At 35.5% G+C, this 24,865-nt stretch overlaps 1 protein-coding gene across 1 annotated transcript; it reads right to left on the minus strand.

Annotated features, from left to right (window-relative positions):
* Window positions 1–397: 397 nt before the first annotated feature.
* Window positions 398–17,045, minus strand: LOC123537071 (glutamine amidotransferase-like class 1 domain-containing protein 1). Its single transcript, XM_045320624.2, has 6 exons — window positions 16,954–17,045; window positions 9,992–10,068; window positions 6,934–7,147; window positions 2,759–2,853; window positions 2,307–2,400; window positions 398–516 (listed from the first exon to the last, which is right to left on the minus strand). Exons 1-6 carry the CDS (start codon window positions 17,003–17,005, stop codon window positions 398–400), a joined length of 651 nt encoding a protein of 216 aa, XP_045176559.2. The 5' UTR covers window positions 17,006–17,045.
* Window positions 17,046–24,865: the final 7,820 nt, after the last annotated feature.

Genomic DNA, 24,865 nt, shown 5'->3' on the forward strand with positions numbered 1-24,865 from the left:
TGTCAGACCATACAGGTACCGTATGTTGGACCATACATGGCACCGTATGTCAGACCACAGATGGCACCGTATATCAGACGATACAGATTACCGATGTCACACCGTACAGGGCACCATATGTCAGATAATACAGGGTACTGTATGTTAGTCCAAATAGGGAACCTATGTTATTACATATAGGGAACTGTTTAAGACCACTTTTTACAGAATGCAACAAATAAGCTACCTTAGCGTCCACCTGTATGATACAACCCCTTGCCTTATGCAGTCAGCTTAGTTCTTATAACACTTTTTGTTCTAATTTCAACTTGTCTTAAGCAGGCACCTGTCTAATAATGATTATGTCTGCTGAAAGCAGGTTTGATTTTACTGTCAAAATTGTGGGTGTTTCCATTACTTACTTTTGACTGCACATGAGTATAAGATTTTGTACTGCTGTGATTGTTGACTGCTGATTTTGTCCAGTGATCACATGTCTGTCAATAACTACATGCACAGAATCTGGCTCCCCACTACCTAAACATAAACATGATCACCGTCTTAACAAACAACTTCTTACAATATTTCATTATTATACTGAAGAAGAAATTTCACAGTGAATGATTTTTTTTGCATCATCATTTTTGCAAATATCAGTCAGTTAAATATTCAAAATCTCTTTGTGTTCAAAATTTCCCAGTCAGTTAATCTAATGTAATACATGTGTTTAGACCATGAACAGTTAAATAACAGGTCTGACAAGTCTAACATTCAAGAAGCATTAATTTACATAAAAGTTACTAAATTAAGAACTGATTTGGCTTATTGCCAGAAAATGTTGTAACATTTTTTATGTCAACAGACTGTTTGCTCAGTGCAATCTATTAGATATAGCACCCAGATTTAGCCTAATCAAAACTGTGGGTTTAAACAAATGAAAACTGCCCTTTGTCGCCAAGTGGTTAATTTTGCTGATTTTATATCACTGACCCTTGCTGATGTGGGTTCAAAAACCTGCTTCGGTGAAGGAAGACTCCAGTCATTATTTCATCACAGGCAGGCACCTGGGTAAGACAAACAACCTGTTGTAAGCCAGCTGGATGGCTTCCTCACATGAAATATTTTACGCCCCAAGTGAGGCATAAACCCACATCAGTGAGGGGCAAGTGATTTGAAGTCAACAACCTTAACCACTAGCCCAGGGAGGCTGCAGTCTTGTAATAAGAGCTGTATTAAAAAATAAAAATGATCTTTTGTAGCTTTTAAATAAATGTACATGAAAGATGTTCCACCTATATTCACATATCTTTTATTATGTACTATTGAATAACAAAATGGCCATAGTGAAAATTAATGTACATTTTATGCTTTGAGTAAAAGCCATTGTATATACTAACTAAAACATTCCTGAAAATGATTTTAAGCTATATATAATGTCAAAATTTAAACTATTCCTATTCATTAAAGGGTTTAGCTAAAAATCTATCTATCTTCCGTTGACGTCCAACCCCTTGCGGGAACGTAGACGTTTTGCGCGTCAAAATCAAAAAGAGAAAGAATATAGTGATAAAAATTTAGAGTGGAAGAAACTAAAAAAAACAAACTTTGGTGATACAAAAAGGTTAAAACTTGAGTTTGCAGGATAACTAGGGCGAGGCATGTTCAAGGCTGCAAACAGCAGCACTGAACTGCTCTAGGGTAGGGAGGTGGGCAACACTGGGGGAAAGTTGGTTCCAATGGTACACTGTTCTCAGAAAATAAGAAAACTTGTAATAGTCAGTGGTTGCAGTAATTAACCTATAACTTAGGGAATGGCCATAGCGGACACATCGGGTCATTGGGGTCAGGTAATCTATGATTGGGATAGCAACCAGATCATGATGAATCTTATAGAAGAGTGATAACCTAGAATCTATAGATCTATAGAATAATAGAATTTACAGAAGCAACAGATTTTAAGCAGTGCTTACATTACCTTGTGTTTACTGCTAAAAAAATTTTTTTTGAAAAAAGTAAGGTTTTTTTTTTTTAAAATTTAGTTGTTCTCTGCAGTTTTTTATGTCAGATTAACAAAATATAGATCAAATGGCATTTTTATTGCCCTAGGTACCCCTCCAGGCATTATATCAATCATGATGGACCCCTTGATAGAACTTCCTACCTTCTGCCTTGCACATGTCCATATGATTTCTTTTTTACATGCCATATTGGGTTTCAGACTAACAGTGGTGAAGAACATACCATTCCAAGTCAATGACCTAAACCTCTGAACCTTGAGGAATCATCACCTTTTGTACAAAGACAGGTTAAATGTTTATCTCACTTACAACTATATTTGGCACAATTGTCTTTGATGTAATCTTCTGGTATCACAGGTAAGCTGGGAAAATCTGCATTCCTTGCTAGTTCATACAGTGATGTCTGACATACAAATAGACAGCAGTGAGTTACATATACAATCACATTTATTATTAATGTTTTTATTTCATGTTTGTTGCAATCTCAAAAAAGATTCATAAGTTTTTCAATATTTTTTTGTTTTTGAAGGATTTAGTCAGGTATACTTTGAGTGGTCCCACTATGAGATGATGTAATATGTAATGACGCATTCTTTTATTATAATGTACATTTCATTAAACTTATCACAGCTGTTTTAACCTCCATATTGCAGATAAAAATTATACTAAAGAAAAGGCAAAGATAATCCTATGAGATATTTTCTGTATTACATGATACATTAAATTGGGCCAACCATTTCCAGAATTTTATGATTTCTTACACATGTCATACTGTAGTCTTCAAAACACCAGTGGCCTTCTTCATTGTGGGCTGGAAATAGACCTGCTACACCCATCCCTATTGCACACATTGGTTCTGAAATAAAATATATCAATATTTATTAAGATGCAAAGGTAGCATGGACATATTCATGATTATATCTGTCATGTGTTTACCAATCGGATAGAAATATCCGTCCCAAGGGCACCTGCGCATTGGGCGGTAACAAGGCTTGCCCAATTCGTAAACACATGACTGATTTTTTCCCGTGCATATCGTATACATATAAGCTTTTTATTCTGACTGATCTTTTCTTGCATACAGTATTTTACAAATAATAGAACAAATTAAGCAATTAGAAATACAGTCAATATTGTGGATGCGACCACGTGTCCTCAACGACCATTTGTCTTCAACGAACATGTTGGAATACCCCCGACAGAATTTATAGTAAAGTGATACTAGTCTAAGATCTAGATTTAGATTTAACGACGCACAGAAGCATGCTGAATTACCATTGTACTGCCTTTTTTTGTTAAAAACGTAAGTTTATTATTTTTTTAAATTATTTTCATCATAATGTCCGATTAATTAAAACTAGTTGATCAATTGATTTGTTAATTGTAGTACACTCAGATTGAATCCAATCATGATGACCTTATAGAAGTACCTATTTAGCCTCACATTCCTATGTTTCTTTTTAACGCCATTTTTTCCCAAGACTAACTGGCTGAAGAAATAAGAAATCCAATCGTGTATACTTGAACTTGAACATCCTTTGTAAATGATGATCATAAATGTTTATCTAACAAATTAATTTGGACAGAGTCGTGTGTGAATTATACAAGAACAAAATTGCTCCGTAATTCATAAGTGAATGGGCGAAAAAATGACCCAGATCCAATACAATCACATATGAAAGGTATTTCATGTTTGTGCAAGTCTCACAGATTCATAATTTTAATATTTTTTTTAAGGAAGTACTGATACTATGAGGGGCCCCGTGAATGGTATTATGTATCACGCTTCTTAATTTAATGTCATTGTCATTAAACTTATCACGACGATGCTTCGCTCTTCAGAAAAAATAACTAGTGGCAAATTCACCTGATTTTCCGTAAGGTAAAACACTCCAACACTTTACAGTTTTATGATTTTACAATTCATGCATGTAGTCTTAAAACTTATTGGCCCTCTTGCTAAAATAGATGAATTCAACTATTAAATTTGGGTTTGAATAACATTATTTTTATCAATGCAAATACATGACCAATTTCTCTTAATATTATTACCAAACGTGAAGAAACTTAAGTCGCAGGGTACAATTTTGCCCAATTCGTAACCTTGATTTCTAAGAGACCGTTGTCGTATATATAGCCTTTTTTTGCGGATCCTTGTTTGCTACTAACAACAAAGAATTGCAACTGTACTTTCTTTTTTGTTTGTTTGTTTTGTTTGGGTTTTACGCCATGCTTTCAACAGTATTTCAGTTATGTAACGGCGAGCAGTTAACCTAATCAGTGTTCCTGGATTTTGTACCAGTACAAAACCTGTTCTCTGTAAGTAACTGCCAACTTACTCGCATGATTCAGAGGTAGAGGACAAATGATTTCAGACTTCTATCAAATCGTCACAGAGAACATACGCCCCCGCCCAAGGATCGAACTCATGACTCAGAACTCCATAGATCTGTGCTCAACCTATTGAGCTAAGCGGGCTGGTCTGTAGCACTCTTTCTTATAGAAGAGTATGTAAGCCAAGTGCAGGAAATTAACGTCAGTAGGCAGAAATGACGTCATGTTTCAGTGACGCACAATAACAAAGTTCCACTTCAGTTTTATCGTTTGTAGCATAACGGTATGTTCTTACCATAAAATAACGTATTTTGAATCGAGAAATATAATATAAGGAATGGAGAGAAACTACCATTAGGTACCTGATATTTTCGTATTTCACATAAACAATATGTAATTAATGCATGAATCACTAGTTGTCATTAACAGCACGAGAGTCATCTGGCATGGGGGTGCCAGATGGGTTTTGCCGGCACGGGTAAAATCACTGAACACATCAGTCCGGTGTGCAAGAATGTTGTTTCTTAGTGTGTAAGCTTTTAGAGATAATACTAGATAGTACAGTATGGACTTCAATTTATTTCATACTTCTACATGGACATCAATGAACATTTTATATTTCTAGAAAGTACAGTAAGGACATACTGTCAGGGGTCAAATTTAGCAACATTTTATACTAGCTAAAAGTAGCTAGTGCCCTTTTTGTTCACTAGTTAAAATGAAAAGATACCGGCTAATGTTAAACAATAATATTTAATCACATTATTAATATTTTACTGGCCAAAACCTACTGATTAATCTCTGTAAGTAGCCAGTCAAAAAAATCATTCTATTTGCTTAAAATAGCTAGTGCCATTTTTATCCACTTACAAGCTAAAGTCAAATCCTTCCATGTTAACTTGATGCAAGGTGCAATCATGCATTATATCAGAGTTCTGTTGAACAATGAAATATCATTTATAAACATAAATGATAACAGTCCTTTCATGCAGAAAAATGTATACCTGCAGAACAAACTTTATTCAAGCTTTGAAGACATTTGCTTGATATATTATTGACTAGCTGAAATTAGCTAGTACATTCCATGCCCACTAGCTTTCTCAAATTCCACTAGCATTTAGCTTGTCTGCTTGTCTAAATTTGAACCCTGACTGTACATTTCAAACTTTTAGGTAGCAAATAATGGACATCAATACATTTTATAGTTCTAGATTGTACAGCATGGATATCAATCCATCTTATAGTTATAGATGTCTGATTTGAACACAGTATGGACATAAATACATTTTATATTTCTTGATAATAAAGTGTGGACATCAATACAGTTTATATTTCTAAAAAGTATAGAATGGGCATCAATACATTTTATTCAGTAAGGACATAAATTTATTTCATACTTTTAAACAGAACAGCACCATAATCAATCCATTTAAACTTTTAGATTACACTGTATGGACATCAATACATTTTATATTTCTGGACAGCAATGAATAGACATCAATACATTTTATTCAGTATTGACATCAATACATTTTGTATTTCTGGACAGCAATTAATGGACATCAATACATTTTATATTTCTGGACAACAATGAATGGACATCAATACATTTTATTCAGTATGGACATCAATACATTTTATATTTCTGGACAGAAATGAATAGACATCAATACATTTTATATTTCTGGACAGCAATGAATAGACATCAATACATTTTATTCAGTATGGACATCAATACATTTTATATTTCTGGACAGAAATGAATGGACATCAATACATTTTATATTTCTGGACAGCAATGAATGGACATCAATACATTTTATATTTCTGGACAGCAATGAATGGACATCAATACATTTTATCCAGTATGGAAATCAATACATTTTATATTTCTGGACAGAAATGAATGGACATCAATACATTTTATATTTCTAGGCAGCAATGAAGCGACATCAATTCATTTTATTCAGTATGGACATCAATACATTTTATATTTCTGGACAGCAATGAATGAACATCAATACATTTTATTCAGTATGGACATCATTACATTTTATATTTCTGGACAGAAATGAACGGACATCAATACATTTTATATTTCTGGACAGCAATGAATGGACATCAATACATTTTATATTTCTGGACAGAAATGAACGGACATCAATACATTTTATATTTCTGGACAGCAATGAATGGACATCAATACATTTTATTCAGTATGGACATCAATACATTTTATATTTCTTGATAATAATGTGTAGACGTCAATACATTTTATAGTTATAGATAGTAATGAGGACATAATACAGTTTATACCTCTAGTGCAGCATGGACATCAATACAATTTATACTTCTAGATATAGTTTTAAAAGGGGTTTGTCTCCAGACTCAAAATATAAATAGCTTTAAATCTGTTGAAAAAGTTTCTTGAATATTTAGAATCATAAATAAATGATTTTTAAGTCAATCTTTTATTAAACAGTGCAATTCCTGTAACATGACATAAGATTTTTTTTAATGTGTGACTAATGCATTTGACAGAAATTCTTTTATATTTTACAAAATTTTACTTGCTATATCACCACATTATTTACACACTTACTTTTCTCTTTCATAAAATGAAGTAGTATTTGCTTGAGATCTTTGTCATTATGTAGGTCTCTTGTTGCCCCTGGACTGTCTGGTACCACCAGGGCTGCATATCTAGCAGCATCGACAGTCTCCAGTGCTATAGGGTTTGAGCTTGACTTTGCTCGGAACTCATTAAACCATCTCCTGTTACTTTCATCTTGATTCACATATTCAATATGTTTACCCTGTTAAAACAAAAAAAAACAATCACATTCACCGTACTATACACTGTTAATACAAATTGACAATGATGTTCAATGTGTATACCCTGCTTATACAAAGAGACAACCACCCTATTAATACAAATAGACATAAAACTGTAAATACAACATGATTTTAATCATCAGAGAGTATGTTAATAGGCAATCTAAAATGACTTTATGTTGACTGATGGGTTTGAAATGTGTTGGGGTTTCAGGCATTACATCCTCAACATTCCTTCACTTACAAAATGCTGCAAAATTAACAAAATGTTTATACAAATATGCTTGTAACATTTGTCTTTCACTTAAATGATTTAAAGTCTTCCAAAAGGAAAAAGTAACATCTCAAATCTACCACCCTGTTCCACTGATAAGATCATAATTTGGTGTAGAAATACATGTTAACTTTCATACAAAGTTAGTTCATTTTCATGTTGTATTTGTGTTTAATATTCACAAAATTAAAACAAGAGGGCCATGATGGCCCTATATATTGCTCACCAGAGTTGATCTGGCCTACTGACCTAGTTTTTGACCCCCACATGACCAAGAGTTGAATTTGACCTAAAGATCATCAAGACAAACATTCTGATTAAATTTCATTAAGATCTGGTTACAACTGTGGCCTCTAGAGATTTCACAAGCTTTTCCTTTGATTTGACCAGGTGACCTAGTTTTTGACCCCACATGACACAGCTTCGAACTTGACCTACAGATTATCAAAACAAACACTCTGACTAATTCTCGTGAGTTTCAAACTTAAATTGTGGCCTCTAGAGTGTTGAAAAGATTTTCCTTTGATTTGGCCTAGTGACCTAGTTTTTTGACCCCACATGACCAAGATTCAAACTTGACCTAGAAATGTTTAAGACAAACATTCTGACCTAGTTTCATAAAGATTGAGTTACAACTGTGGCCTCTAAAGTGTTCACAAGTTTTTCCTTTGATTTGACCAGGTGACCTAGTTTTTGACCCCACATGACCCAGATTCAAACTTGACCTAGAAATCACCAAGCCAAATATTCTGACTAAGTTTCATAAATGTTGGGACACAACTGTGGCCTCCAGAGTGTTCTCAAGCTTTTCATTTGATTTGACCGGATGACCTAGTTTTTGACCCCACATGACCCAGTTTCAAACTTGACCTAGAGATCATCAAGACAAACATTCTGACCAAGTTTCGTAAAGATTGGGTCATAAATGTGGTCTCTTGAGTGTTCACAAGCTTTTCCATTGATCTGACATACTGACCTAGTTTTTGATCCAACATGACCCAGATTCAAACTTGCCTAGAGATCATCAAGACTAACAATCAGACCAAGTTTCATAAAGATTGGGACACAAATGTGGTCTCTAGAGTGTTCACAAGCTATTCCTTTGATCTAATTTACTGACCTAGTTTTTGACCCCACATGACCCAGTTTCAAACTTGACCTAGAAATCATCAAGACTAACATTCTGACCAAGTTTCATAAAGATTGGGTCACAAATGTGGTCTCTAGAGTGTTCACAAGCTTTTCCTTTGATCTGACCTACTGACCTAGTTTTGACTCCAGATGACCCAGTTTCGAACTTGACCTAGAGATCATCAAGACTTACATTCTGACCAAGTTTTATAAAGATTGAGTCAAACATGTGGTCTCTAGAGGTTTGTCTTTGATCTGACCTACTGACCTAGTTTTTGACCCCACATGACCCAGTTTTGAACTTGACCTAGAGATCATCAAGACTAACATTCTGATCAAGTTTCATAAAGATTGGGTCAAAAATGTGGTCTCTAGAGTGTTCACAAGCCTTTCCTTTGATCTGACCTACTGACCTAGTTTTGACCCCAGATGACCCAGTTTCGAACTTGACCTAGAGATCATCAAGACTTACATTCTGACTAAGTTTTATAAAGATTGAGTCAAACATGTGGTCTCTAGAGTGTTCACAAGCTTTTCCTTTGATCTGACCTACTGACCTAGTTTTTGACCCCACATGACCCAGTTTCGAACTTGACTTAGAGATCATCAAGACTAACATTCTGATCAAGTTTCATAAAGATTTGTTACAAATGCGGTCTCTAGACTGTTCACAATCTTTTCCTTTGATCTGACCGGGTGACCTAGTTTTTTAACCCACATGACCCAGTTTCGAACCTGACCTAGAGATCATCAAGACTAACATGCTGACCAAGTTTCATAAAGATTTGGTTACAAATGCGGTCTCTAGAGTGTTCACAAGCTTTTCCTTTGATCTGACCTACTGACCTAGTTTTTGACCCAGTTTTGAACTTGGCCTAGAGATCATCAAGACTAACATTCTGACCAAGTTTCATAAAGATTGTGTCACAAATGTGGCCTCTAGAGTGTTCGCAAGGCAAATGTTGATGCACGACGGACGCCGCACAATGACCGGTCACAATAGATCACCTTGAGCACATTGTGCTCCGGTGAGCCTAAAAAAATAAAATATTTGCTATCTACTCTTCATATATCAGACATTATTTCAATCAAATTAAAAATACCTAGAACTACTGAACTTTCAAATAAGAAGTAAATTTCTTTTACTTTAAAACAACAATACATACATATATGCATACTTACAAGTGAACTTCATATGAGCAAAATATACTCAGGATTAAAAAACAAGTCTTGGAAAAAGACTAATATGAATTTATTCCCTTGGGTGTGGAAAGTTAAATGGCTCTGATCTAAAATTGAAGTTTATGTGTGTGTATATTTATGAGGTAACATAATAAGGAGATTTTCAAATGGAGAAAGATAAAAGAAACAAACTTAACAATTTTCTTTTAAAATTTTAAAAGTAATAATTTGAACTTACACTTGGTGAAGCCAGCTGGACACTAAAATTTGAGGATATTATATTGTAAGCCTGCAGGAACGACTGTGCAGTTACACCTAAATTAAAAAACAAAAACAACAGTTAGGAATTATCTTAATTCTAAAAATATAAAGTATATGTTATGATCCTGGTCTGTTAATTAGTAACAGACCAAATGAAACCTTAAAAACTATACATTCCAATATAATTTTCTGCTGAAGGATGTCATACCACTACCAGACTTATATAATGTTGAATAACCCTTCCCATGAACCCTTTTGTTATTGCTGAATGCCATTATCTGATAGACAAATTATTATTGTCTTGAATAAATATATTATACAAATACTTAAGGTATGTCTCATCTATTATTTGATACATGTTCTATAATTCATTTGTAATATATACTTTAATGAGAAATCATCAAGTGATGATTTACTTGAATATTTCTTATTGATGTCCACCAATATATGACATAATGGATAGACAAAAATTTCAGAGAGCACAAACTTTAAAGTACAAACAAGTTTTAAATCAAATAAAAACAATGTTGGAAGCATTTTAAACAAGAGGACCATGATGGTCCTGAATCGCTCACCTTTTCCCACATGATCCAGTTTTGAGTATGACGTCGTTTTTTCTATTATTTGACATAGTGACCTAGTTTTTGAGCTCATGTGACCCAGTTTTGAACTTGACCTAGATATTATCAAGATAAAAATTCTGACCATTTTCATGAAGATCCATTTAAAAATATGGTCTCTAGAGAGGTCACAAGGTTTTTCTATTATTTGACATAGTGACCTAGTTTTTTAAGGCACGTGACCCAGTTTCAAACTTGACCTAGATATCATCAAGGTGAACATTCTGACCAATTTTCATGAAGATCCATTCAAGGGTATGGCCTCTAGAGAGGTCACAAGGTTTCTCTATTTCAAGACCTACTGACCTAGTTTTTGATCGCAGTTGACCCAGTTTCAATCTTGACCTAGATATCATCAAGATAAACATTCAGACCAACTTTCATACAGGTCCCATGAAAAATATGGCCTCTAGAGAGGTCACAACGTTTTTTCATTATTTGGCCTACTGACCTACTTTTTGAAGGCACGTGACCCACTTTCGAACTTGATCTAGATATTATCAAGATGAACATTCTGACCAATTTTTATGGAGATCCATTCACAAGTATGGCCTCTAGAGAGGTCACTAGGTTTTTCTATTTTAAGACCTACTGACCTAGTTTTTGACTGTACAAGACCCTGATTCGAACTTGACCTAGATATCATCAAGATGAACATTCAGACCAACTTTCATGAAGATCCATTGAAAAATATGGCCTTTAGAGAGGTCACAAGGTTTTTCTATTATTTGACCTACTGACCTAGTTTTTGATGGCACGTGACCCACTTTCAAACTTGACCTAGATATCATCAAGATGAACATTCAGACTAACTTTCATACAGATCCCATGGAAAATATGGCCTCTATAGAGGTCACAAGGTTTTTCTATTATTTGACCTACTGACCTAGTTCTTGATGGCACATGACCCACTTTCTGACTTGACTGAGATATCATCAAGGTGAACATTCTGACAAATTTTCATGAAGATTTCATGAAATATATGGCCTCTAGAGTGGTCACAAGGTTTTTCTATTTTTAGCTCACCTGTCACAAAGTGACAAGGTGAGCTTTTGTGATCGCGCGGTGTCCGTCGTCCGTCCGTGCGTCCGTAAACTTTTGCTTGTGACCACTCTAGAGGTCACATTTTTCATGGGATCTTTATGAAAGTTGGTCAGAATGTTCATCTTGATGATATCTAGGTCAAGTTCGAAACTGGGTCACGTACCATCAAAAACTAGGTCAGTAGGTCTAAAAATAGAAAAACCTTGTGACCTCTCTAGAGGCCATATATTTCATAAGATCTTCATGAAAATTGGTCAGAATGTTTACCTTGATGATATCTAGGTCAAGTTCGAAACTGGGTCACGTGGGTTCAAAAACTAGGTCAGTAGGTCTAAAAATAGAAAAACCTTGTGACCTCTCTAGAGGCCATATTTCTCAATGGATCTTCAGGAAAATTGGTCAGAATGTTCACCTTGATGATATCTAGGTCAAGTTCGAAACTGGGTCACGTAGGGTCAAAAACTAGGTCATTAGGTCTAAAAATAGAAAAACCTTGTGACCTCTCTAGAGGCCATATTTCTCAATGGATCTTCATGAAAATTGGTCAGAATGTTCACCTTGATGATATCTAGGTCAAGTTCGAAACTGGGTCCGGGGGGTTAAAAACTAGGTCAGTAGATCTAAAAATAGAAAAACCTTGTGACCTCTCTAGAGGCCATATTTTTCATGAGATCTTCATGAATATTGGTCAGAATGTTCACCTTGATGATATCTAGGTCAAGTTCGAAACTGGGTCATGTGGGGTCAAAAAATAGGTCAGTAGATCTAAAAATAGAAAAACCTTGTGACCTCTCTAGAGGCCATATTTCTCAATGGATCTTCATGAAAATTGGTCAGAATGTTCACCTTGATGATATCTAGGTCAAGTTCGAAACTGGGTCACGTGGGGTTAAAAACTAGGTCAGTAGATCTAAAAATAGAAAAACCTTGTGACCTCTCTAGAGGCCATATTTTTCATGAGATCTTCATGAATATCGGTCAGAATGTTCATCTTGATGATATCTAGGTCAAGTTCGAAACTGGGTCATGTGGGGTCAAAAAGTAGGTCAGTAGATCTAAAAATAGAAAAACCTTGTGACCTCTCTAGAGGCCATATTTCTCAATGGATCTTCATGAAAATTGGTCAGAATGTTCACCTTGATGATATCTAGGTCAGTTTCGAAAATGGGTCACGTGCGGTCAAAAACTAGGTCAGTAGGTCTAAAAATAGGAAAACCTTGTGACCTCTCTAGAGGCGATATTTTTCAATGGATCTTCATGAAAATTGGACAGAGTGTTTACCTTGAAGTTATCTAGGTCATGTTCGAAACTGGGTCACGTGGGGTTAAAAACTAGGTCAGTAGATCTAAAAATAGAAAAACCTTGTGACCTCTCTAGAGGCCATATTTTTCATGAGATCTTCATGAATATTGGTCAGAATGTTCACCTTGATGATATCTAAGTCAAGTTCGAAACTGGGTCACGTGGGGTCAAAAACTAGGTCAGTAGGTCTAAAAATAGAAAAAACCTTGTGACCTCTCTAGAGGCCATATTTCTCAACGGATCTTCATGAAAATTGGTGAGAATGTTCATCTAGGTCAGGTTCGTAACTGGGTCATGTGCGGTCAAAAACTAGGTCAGTAGGTCGAAAAATCGAAAAATCTTGTGACCTCTCTAGAGGCCATATTTTTCACGAGATCTTCATGAAAATTGGTGAGAATGTTCACCTTGATGATATTTAGGTCAAGTTTAAAAGTGGGTCACGTGCCTTCAAAAACTAGGTCATTAGGTCAAATAATAGAAAAACCTTGTGACCTCTCTAGAGGCCATATTTTTCAATGGATCTTCATGAAAATTGGTCAGAATTTTTTATCTTGATGATATCTAGGTCACATGTGCTCAAAAACTAGGTCACTATGTCAAATAATAGAAATAACGACGTCATACTCAGTTCAACACTGGGTCATGTGGGGATAGGTGAGCGATTCAGGACCATCATGGTCCTCTTGTTAGACCTACTGACCTAGTTTTCGACCACACGTGACCCAGTTTCAAAACTGACCTAGATATCATCAAGATGAACATTCAGACCAACATTCATACAGATCCAATGAAAAATATGGCCTTTAGAGAGGTCACAAGGTTTTTCTTTTATTTGACCTACTGACCTAGTTTTTGATGGCACGTGACCCAGTTTCGAACTCGACCTAGATATCATCAAGGTGAACGTTCTGACTAATTTTCATGAAGATCTTGTGAAATTTATGGTCTCTAGAAAGGTCACAAGGTTTTTCTATTTTTAGACCTTCTGACCTAGTTTTTGACGGCACGTGACCCAGTTTTGAACTTGACCTAGATATCATCAAGGTGAAAGTTCTGACCAAAATTCATGAAGATCTTGTGAAATATATGGCCTCTACAGAGGTCACAAGGTTTTTCTATTTTTAGACCTACTGACCTAGTTTTTGACCGCACGTGACCCAGTTTCGAACTTGACCTAGACATCATCAAGTTGAACATTCTGACCAATTTTCATGAAGATCCATTAAAAATTATGGCCTCTAGAGAGGTCACAAGGTTTTTCTATTTTTAGACCTACTGACCTAGTTTTTGAAGGCACGTGACCCAGTTTCGAACTTGACCTAGATATCATAAAGGTGAACATACTGACCAACTTTCATAAAGATCCCATGAAAAATGTGACCTCTAGAGTGGTCACAAGCAAAAGTTTACGGACGGACGCACGGACTGACGGACGGACGACGGACGACGGACACCGCACGATCACAAAAGCTCACCTTGTCACTTTGTGACAGGTGAGCTAAAAAGTACAGGGAAATCAGGGTTTTCAAACAAATTCTAGGTAAGTCGTTTTATTACACTGTTAAAAAACAGTGTCAATTAATAAGGGATGTGAATACAAATGTTACGTTAACCACACAAGTTGCTGATTATTCCATTGCATAGTCAAAAACTTGAATTAAAAAACATTTAAAGTAATCAATAGAAGATCAAACAAGCTGCTGATTAATTTATCTGTCAATTCGGTCAACACTGTATATTCAAAACTGTTTAGTGCACGTCACAGGGTTAACACCTTTGGGCATGTGAGAAAGGCAAAGTCAAGAAGGTTAAAATGAGTGACTTTCTCACATGAATCGTAAATTGTGATTTCTGAAACAACCATGAAGAAAGCCTATATCCTTAGGACAGCTTGTACATTTTTATACAATCTCACAAGGCATACATATGATTTTGACACCACAGAAAATGAAGTCAGATGACCTTAAGTTTTTCCATGAAGTGCAGAAAATGAAATTAGACAGGCAAAACTTAAAAATGAAAGTCGCATTTGTATTGGTCTACATTCATTGTTCATGCAAAGAGGTCACGTTACATAAAAATATGCGCACTGACTTTTGGTTTTCTTGTGGGGTGGGGTTTTTGCTAATGGGGACTCTTTTTTTGCACTTCCTTACAGGGTTCCCACAATTTTCTGCTGGTAAAATTCCAGACTTTTTCCCGACTTTTTCAAGGTTTTCTAGCAAAATTCCAGGTTTTTCAGTCGAGGAAAACCAGACATTTTTCAAACCTTTTCCAGGCTATTTATGGCTTGAAGACTGGCTAGGTCGCTGTAGTTGATGTTCACATTTGTTAATGAAAGCGTATTTATATCAGAACACAACGAGCTGACGCCAACTGCTTGCCTAAAAATGCCGCGCAATAGTGCAGACATCGTGACTATACATGATCAAGTAAACGCTTGCAAAACGGTCCGTTTTATTAACACGTTATGATAACTAGTTTCGTACTCAAACCGGTTCGTACTTTTCCCGAGTTTTTCCCGATTTTTAACAGATATCGTAAAAATCCCGGCATTTTCACGACCGGGAAAAGATTTTTCGAAATTCCCGACTTTTTCCCGTTTTCCCGGTAGCGTGGGAACCCTGTTCCTTAAAATTTGATATATCTGGGGTTGAGCACATTTCAGATTTTTATCTATGAAAAAGTATTTGCATGCACAAGAAACACAAATCCCAAATTTTGTTTTTTCTCAGGATTGAAGGATTATAATAGCTAGTAAAGTTACACTTTTCCTTTCCTGGCGCTGTTTTTATAGGCAGTGGCCCGAGAACCAGAATCGGTTCCCTAGACAGCCAACTTATTCGTCCGGAACCGGTTCTCTAGCCAAAGTACCATGCATAGGCTAGGGAACCGGAATTTTATTTCTATGCATAAAGCTGCCGAAATTCACTTTGTTTCTTTTGGTAAAGTATCATGCATGTTATTATCTTAATTGATTTTACCATTTCAGCAAGCCATGCCCTTGCATTTATCTGCGTTTACTGTGTCTCCAAAAGTGTACTCGCCGCAAACTGTCCGTCATATTGGAATGATATAAACTATTACGAATGAATGCGGAAATTGTTGTCGGCCTCGGAGCAAGCCGAAATAAACATGGAATTTAAACTTAAAGTGTACAATACAATGAAAAAAAAAACAATTAAAAAAGATTAAGTAATTTCTGTTAATTAGTATTGATCACATTTTTTTTCAATTTCCTAATCACTTTCAAACTTTAATCCAATAAAAAAAACTGATGCACGTGAAATATGTCATAGTACATGTTTCAAGCAAATAACATTTAAAAACGGCAATGTAGTTTTCACGCATTCATTCGTACTAATTTATATCATTCCAATATGGCGGACACAGTATGTAGGGAGTACACTTTTGGAGACACAATAAACGCAGATAAATGCAAGGGCATGGTAAAATTAAGATAATAACATGCATGATACTTACCAAAAGAAACATAGTGAACTTCGGCAGCTTTATGCATAGAAATAAAATTCCGGTTCCCTAGCCTATGCATGGTACTTTGGCTAGAGAACCGTTTCCGGACGAATAAGTTCGCTGTCTATGAACCAATTCCGGTTCTCTAGCCACTGCTTATAAAAACAGCACCTGTTAAATTACGGTACGTGTGGTAGCCAAACTACTGACCACATGCTTGTTTAGTGAATCTACACTTTGCATGACTAATTGCTTGTAGTTTTCAAACTATTTCATGAACAGATAACGCTTGGAATAACAATTTACATATGAATCATCCGTTTCTAATTCAACGTCGTGTACTACGACAGTTCCAAAATCACGAAAGTGGGCGTGTCTAAACAGTTTTCGATCAATTTTATCACATTTTGCACACCTTGAATTCTAGCATTCTGTACTCTCAGATTTGTACCTAAAGCATAAATTTGTAATTTCTAAAATTATAAAAGTTTGTCAACACCTTCATTCGAAGAACTCAAAACGAAGAGACAAGACTGCCTGGGCGCTGACATATTGGATGGTGATGACTAAAACCCGGGATCCGGAACCGTGCGGTATGATAAGATGATGATCAACTATAATAAAGAGATAACACATATGGCCCATTTTCTGTCCAGTTCCCCAGGAACCTACATATTGTAAGAATTACTTACAATCTCTTTCAGTGTGTGTACGAGTTGTAATTTAAAAAAAAACAAACAACACAACACATGGCAATAAATATAAATATCACAGCTTATAAAAACAATTTCTTTACATAGTTATAAAAACAAATCTATATTTAAGAATAGGGTAAGATGCATGTAATGTTCTGATTATATATGTGAACATTTCGGACCCTTAAAGGGATTTGTATTCTAAATGACTGACCCAAGACGGGATTGTTTAACACTACGTTTATTCACTACAGCTAATACAAGATAACTGATTTAACAGTATAATACAAACATGTATACGTTCTTAGAACCGGCACGCTATACGCTAGTGCGGTGCAGGAGGGAGGAGCTACATTTCATGAATGAGTGACCATTACAATGCATACTTTTAATAAAACAGAAAATTCTAAGCCAAGTTGTTATACTTTACAGTAGAGAAAGCTAAAGATCTATGGATAACCCATTAAGCTAAAAGCTTATTTCCAATGGGATCCATGCTAATCTAATAAGAGATACAGTGTAAGAAAGGAAAATAATATAAGAAATACCCGGATTTTGGTACAACACGGGATTACTAAAAGTATGCATAACATATTACTTAAAATATATCACAATTAATACATTTTTGTTATCAACTTATCACATTTGTGTTTAACTTACTTATCACAGATACACTTATCACATATATAATCAATAATATACCAAATCACTTTTACTTTCTGAAGTTTGCTTATCCAAAAGGAATTTCTTAACTAACCATTTGAAAGTTTTAATATTTTTAACATCTTTTATTTTTTCAGGAAGAAAATTCCATTCCTTACATCCAGTATAACAAAATGTCTGTTTACTAGTGTTATTATTAATACTAGGTAATATAAAATTCTTCTGAGTTGATCTGGAACTTTTAACAAAATGATCACTCAAGTATGATGGACAAGTGCCACAAAACACTCTATGCATATGATTGAGTCGCAGTTGTTTCACTCTGTTTTCTACATTTAACATATTTAGATGCACATAATCTTGCCAAGTAAGATCTTTTTAAAGTTGCATGAACGGGCTATAACAGATCAATTAATTCCATTTTTTTTTCACATCCCATCACTTACAAAATTACACTCTTACAAAACATCCTTACTGCGAAAAGAGTGAGGACTGACGCCCTTCCAGCTTATATTTCCCTTATGTTATTGACAATGATAAGATATGTTGTCATAATCCTCCAGGAATGTGTGAGATACCCTGGGTTAAAAAACTGGGCATGCCCGCTAAAACATCTGTATCTAAACGGGAGCCTAGATCTAGTGACTGGAGGGAGGTAGAGCCCCAACGGTGGCCCTGAACTCATCTAGCGTCTCGCTGTCTGTGATGTTGGTAGGTAGCCGATTTCAATCACTGATGGTCCGGCGGAAAGAAAGAAAGAAAGCATGTAGATGTCGTTAGTGCTCTGATCTTGTATGGCCTGTTTTATTATCTGGTTTAAGTATCACTTTGAAATAAAAAGGATTGAATCAAATTAACCGTGTTTCCCTTCAAGTCATAGTACTAAAGCTATATATAGACATGAAAACGTTAGTGAGGCAAAAAGGCCAGGAATTAAAATTTGGTATTTTTTCAGGTCAGAAATAAATTTAAGTGTTACGGCATTCTTTCCTTACTTTTTCAAACTAACGTACTTTCACATCATGATATACTATCAATTCTAACACGATCCGATTCATTTTCCTATTAAACAAAGAAGGCAGAAAACAGTGAATTATCATACAACAAATCACTGTTCTGACGTCACAATTATTACGTCATGGCGTCAAACGGCATAGCAGCGCACTGGAAAAGAAACCAATTGAAAACGGGCAAATATTTAATGCATGTCATCAAGGATGTACTTAAAAATCCTTTGTAACGTGTTAGAATCGAAATAATATATCTCATTTAGTGATTTGCTCTTGAATAAATCATTGTTTGTCGTTCAGATGCGCCCTCGTGATATAATTCCTTTGCATCTGAACTCCAAACAATGATTTATTCAACGACAAATCACTGGATGAGATATATTATTTCTTAAATATAATGCACAATCAGTTTGACTATTATCAATTTGAATGTTTTAGGTACCATTCTACAATTCCGATAAGAAATGCACGTGCAAAATGAAGTACATAATAACTATGAGATATATGACCAGTGCGGTTTCTAACACAAAATTTATGGTGGCTGTAGTATATTCTATCTTTTCTACGACTTGAAAACATTAAAAAAATACACATAAATGTCTAGAATTTATATATTTGCGAAAAGGAGAAAAAATGAAATAAAAAAACTGCTTGTTATATGTAAACTTTGTAAAAATGCGATATGCCTTTAGAATTAATAAAATTATTTAATTGCACAATTCAGGTTTATTTAAATATTCATTTGTGATCTGCAGCATATTGTTCAAAGAGTGCGACAAAATGTAAAATTTATTTGAAATATTCTTGAAGATTTTGGCAAAATATCTCAAGTGCTGTGATACAAGAGTTTTTTTTATTTATGTAACTGACCTTTCAAAAGCTTGTCCCTATATTCAACTTGCTTTTTGCCCCTTTCGCATTATATGTTATGTTTACTGTTTTGTTTGTTGGTGGTGTTACTTTCCGTCCCTACTTTTACGCTACTACCTCTCCTTCTTCTGTGAGTGAGGTTAGGTACCAGTCATATACTGGCTGGAACTAATTCTTTTTGTCACCGACCGTCCCTGAGCAGTGCTCCACTGTGCTGTTCTGTCCTATTGGTCTTTTTGTTTGGCTTTGTCTATAGGTGTGCGAGTGTGTACATGTGTGTGAATGAATGCTGGTCTTGTGCGCGTCAATGTTCACACTGCTGTGGTTTACAGTCTAGGAAGACTGTGTTATTTTGGAGCGTGGCTTTCTCTATCTTGCTATTTTCCACTTGAACAACACTACACCCATTTCCCAACCTAACATCCATTTTTGTATATAATACATATAATATTGAATATAATTAAAGGATTTTCGAAGCTACCCATCTGTTATATATTTCCATTAGAGTTTCAATTTGTTGCGAGCCTACTTTGCGATGCATGGCTCTGGTTGTCTTTGCTGTGCTCTGTGCTTGACATAGTTGTTCCGTCATTACTGAGTAGAAAATTATTGCTTTATCTGATATTGATGTTTATTGAGAACAAAATATTTTCTTGCTATTTGATCCGCACACTGTATTGCTAAAATGCAATAAACAAAGACAAACACATTCAAAGAACGCGCATTCGTTTTATAAAAAAGAAAGTTCATTATGCATGTGCGCATTTGCGTAAAGGAATATACGTGTTACACGATTCATGTCTCGTAGAACACAATTATAACCTTATATTTTATTATGGATATTACATACTAGTATATGCAATGGAAGTTTGCGTTAATCCAAGGAAAATGAGCGTTACACAGCCTTGGTGTGTATCTGAAATGCGAAAGTTTATTGTTTTGAAAATGGAAAAATGTCTACATTTCCGAAGGAAACATTTGTAGTTTTCAGTGGTATCCACATGGATTATCCTAATAAAAAGGTTGTAAGCACAATGCTCAACTTTATAGTGCTGCCTCACCGGAATTTCACGCTGCTATACTGACACTGCATGACCAGCTCCTAGAACTATCCTCTTAGTGCAGAGCACCATATGACCATTTTTCACGTCTTTGCTTTGTCGTGGCCAGGGAGCGACACCACGACCTTCCACTCTCGGAGACAGAGCTCTAACACTAAGCTACCTAGGCGGTCTATATAACGTCTTTTAAGCACATTTGTCTGTAACACTGTGGTCAGGATCTTTAGTGTTGGCAATATCGAGAATGATTTCTAAGCATCGAGTGTGTGCATTTTTAATCTTGGTTTTAATGAGCTTTTTTAGTGTATTGATCGCATAATTTGAATGTTCCTTTTTTTGTTTTGGTATAGTTTACTAGCATCCCTTTTATGAATGAATTTCTTGATTTCTTGAGCAACCCATAATACGGCTCTTTTACATCTAACACTCTTAATAGGAATAAACTTTGAAATGTCACTTGAATTTGATCGACTAAGTGTGATCTATTGTTTAAAGCCCTTCCATCAAATACTAGCTTACAAACAAAATCTTTAGCAAATTGTTTAAAGTTCAAAAAGGGGCATTATTTTGCTAAATATTAGCCTGTTATGAAAGGTCACCGCCTGGTGCCAAAAACCTGTGGAGAATCTGAAAGCATTTGGCAAAGTAATTCTAGAGGGACATGCTTATATACAAAGCTGTCACAAAAATGCTATGCGTAAAAGATGTATAACTTTGATAAGATAAAAGCAAGAGTTATGTAGCTTGTCAAATGAGGTCACCTTACAATGCCAAAGTCATATGTAAAATTTAAAAACATTTGGTCGAGTAGGTTTAGAGAAACCTGGTTTCAAGCAAACTTTCACTCCATTAGGTTATCTCATGATGCCGAAGACATATGTGAAGTTTGAAAGTATTTGGCCCTGAAGTTTTCGAGAAACCTGCTTACATGCGAAAGTTTTACTGAACTTCTTCGTTAAATGGGGGCTTAACTTTGACAAAATTAAAGTTGGGAGTTATGTACCTTGTCCAGTGAGGTCATGTCATGATGCCCAATACATATGTGAAGTTTGAAAGTATTGGGCTAAGTAGTTTTAGAGAAATCAGCTTACATGGAAAACTTGTAACGCCGACGCTGACGACTACAAGATATATTTAAAAACTTTCAAATAGTTGAGTAAAAACATTTATCCAAAAGTGAATTTTTCTTTTTTCAGAAGAGAATTTTCAGCAAAACCGGGAGAAAAATAAGAGCTATCAGAGAAGAAATCAAGCTCGACTACTTAGATGTTGGATTGTGAAAAAGGGTATACTAAGAAAGCTAGAGCTTCGACTGGACTAATTAATGCCTAAGATGTTGATTGTGATGTTGGTCAACAGTTTAACTTGTAGTCAAATCTCGGTAATTTGAATAATAACACAGAGATAGAGTGAAAGCTTCCCTACATTCTGAATATGTTATATAAGATACAAAGAGAGAGATAAATATAGCTTTACTGAACTTATTTAAGTATCGGCCTAAAATGAATTAGTGTAAACTGACCTGTACAAAAAGGTATAAGAGGTTTTGGTAGATTTCCTGGAAGTACAAAGTACTCCAAAACAGCCAAAAATGACGTCCAGATTATAGGTCAGAGAAACCATTATGATGAAATTTTTACCAGTCGCACACAAATCAAAATAGAAACCAACTGAAATGGCTAGGATTCGAACCCATGATCATGAGCATCTCCTGGCTAAATGAAGTCATATATTGGCAAGTTTTATCCAGCCAGCCCGAACTCGGACCGGTGTCACACTGTTACAATGTTTATGTTTTCTTTTTAAACTCACGATATCAACCTACACAGATGGTGTTCAGCTGATTATTAGTACACATCCCAAGTAACGCCTACTTATTAGGCGTACAGTCCAATAAATACATAAAGCATTTGTTAGAAGGCTTACCTTCATGTTGACCAATTATGAACTATGTTTACAGGATTAGATTAAAAACCTTATACAAATATCAAGATTATATATCCAGGCATACATTGGTACAGATATAAAACAGAATATAATATAAAGAATCCAAAATTTCACAAACTTTTAAGATTCTTTCACTTGATGTAGGTGCAGGGGGTGGGGGGGGGGGGCTGGTATTCGGCTCGGGGTTGATTGTCTAAAAGCGGAAACAATTAAGGTGCCTGATATTTGATCTGGTTTTACGTAAAACTATATAAATTACTACATAGATTTAGGTCATTTATAGCATAAGAGTTTGTGTAAGATGGAGTTTTCGAATATTTCACCATCTGAGATACACATTAAACATGCCTTATTCTGAGAAACCACCAAACCTCTTGTTTTTATGTTATTGGTGATATAAGGAAGTATTATATGAAAATGAGAATCTGTATTATCTATTCATCTACTGGTTAAGCTTGTCTGAAATGCAGAAACATTTATACATGTACGTTACAGCATGTACTTCTTGACCACCTGAAGCGGGTTCAATCCAGTATGAGATAAACATTTACAGACAGTATGTTTTGAAGGTTATGTATGACAACTGCTTTAATACCTATCATGCACATTTTAAAAAGGCGAAATATTCATTACATTTGTATCTCACAGTAAAAGAATAGAATGTTAAGGATATCTCGTTCCCATAAACAACACAAGAAAGAGAATGATCAAAATCTATGTGCAGCAGATTATCACAACACTGGTTCAAGTTGGGTGAATGCCAGAGAATGCTATGATTTTTGTATGATGAGATATATACAATCTATACTTGTACTTAATTTTGAAAGGTTTGTTACCGGTAGTCACATCATAATAAGTAATATCACCATGGTGATACTGTCGTGCGTGTCTTTCTTATGGATACAAACCTTCAATGTCAGAAACTCGGGTCTAAAATGCCTGTTATAGAAGATCAGCAATATGTGAAATCTGTATTTTCCGTCTTCAGACATTTCCTCCGTTTGCATCAAAAGATTTCATGATCACAAAATCATAAAATATATTACATTTATTGCTGAGTTTCGACCGCAAAATGTGCCGCTGTACTGGATCTTAGTAGTGTTTTATTTTTCTGGTCTTTTTAGATCATGGGGTTCACTCAATGTTCTTGTATAATAGAAATCCGCTTAAGCACGTATTAGGGGTATGAGGGGTGTTGCACTTTCCACTTTCCCACACGAATACTCATTCAAACCGGCTGTGCTAATATTTTGCGTACTTCCCAAACTATCTTCCTAATACGATTTATTTAGCTACCATAACCACAGTCTTCCTATGATTTGTGGCGGTCTTAAAATAACGACCCGCACTTAAACTCAGTGTTGTTAATATTTCAGGTCGTTGGGATCATGGAATACATTCAATATTCTTGCATAACTTAATTCCGCTTATGTCACTGTTACATTTTAAGCTGCATGGAGGCTGTTGCTTTTACTTTTCCGTCACTTGAACAGACTCAATCAAATTTAGTTTGTTACGTTTGCTTGTTTACTGTTATATGTTCTCAATGGAGATTCATTTGATGTCACAACCTGATTTACAAGTTTGTAAGCACAGCTTTGACGGATAGGTTCCATTTGTACCGTAAAAAGTTAATTGTTCGTTTGTTTAAATAGGTTTAACGCCGTTTTTCAACAGTATTTCAGAGGTGGCGTACGAGTAATTTCAGACACAATGTCTTTTGTCAAATCGGCACGGAGAACATACGCCCCATCTAGGGATCGAACTCACGATTCCGCGATCCGTAGATCAGAGCTCTCCCTATTGAGCTAAGCGGGTACTGCTGCAAAAGGTTACGGTCCTTTGATTTTTTTCTACACCGTTTTTTTTGTGGGGTTTAATGTCGCACCGATAACTATAGGTCATATAGCGACTTTCCAGCTTTAACGGTGAAGGAAGACCCCAGGTGCACCTCCGTGCATTAATCCATCACGGGTGGGCACCTGGGTAGAACCACCGACCTTCCGTATGCCAGCTTCCTCACATGAAAAATCTAACGCCCCAAGTGAGGCTCGAACCCACATCTGTGAGGGGAAAGTGATTTGAAGTCACCGACCTTAACCACTCTGCCACGAAAGCCCCACACTGTTTAATAAAATAGGTAAATGAATACCACCAAACACGAA

The sequence above is a fragment of the Mercenaria mercenaria genome, chromosome 17, assembly GCF_021730395.1.
Source record: "Mercenaria mercenaria strain notata chromosome 17, MADL_Memer_1, whole genome shotgun sequence".
NCBI classification, from domain to species: Eukaryota; Metazoa; Mollusca; class Bivalvia; order Venerida; family Veneridae; genus Mercenaria; species Mercenaria mercenaria.

Coding starts and splice junctions, on each gene's coding strand:
- LOC123537071 (XM_045320624.2), bottom strand. CDS start 17,005: ATGTCAGCGCCCAGGCAGTCTTGTCTCTTCGTTTTGAGTTCTTCGAAT. Junction 2,854..6,933: donor TCATTTTATGAAAGAGAAAA/GTAAGTGTGTAA, acceptor ATTTTATTTCAG/AACCAATGTGTGCAATAGGG. Junction 2,401..2,758: donor AAGACTACAGTATGACATGT/GTAAGAAATCAT, acceptor TTTGTATGTCAG/ACATCACTGTATGAACTAGC.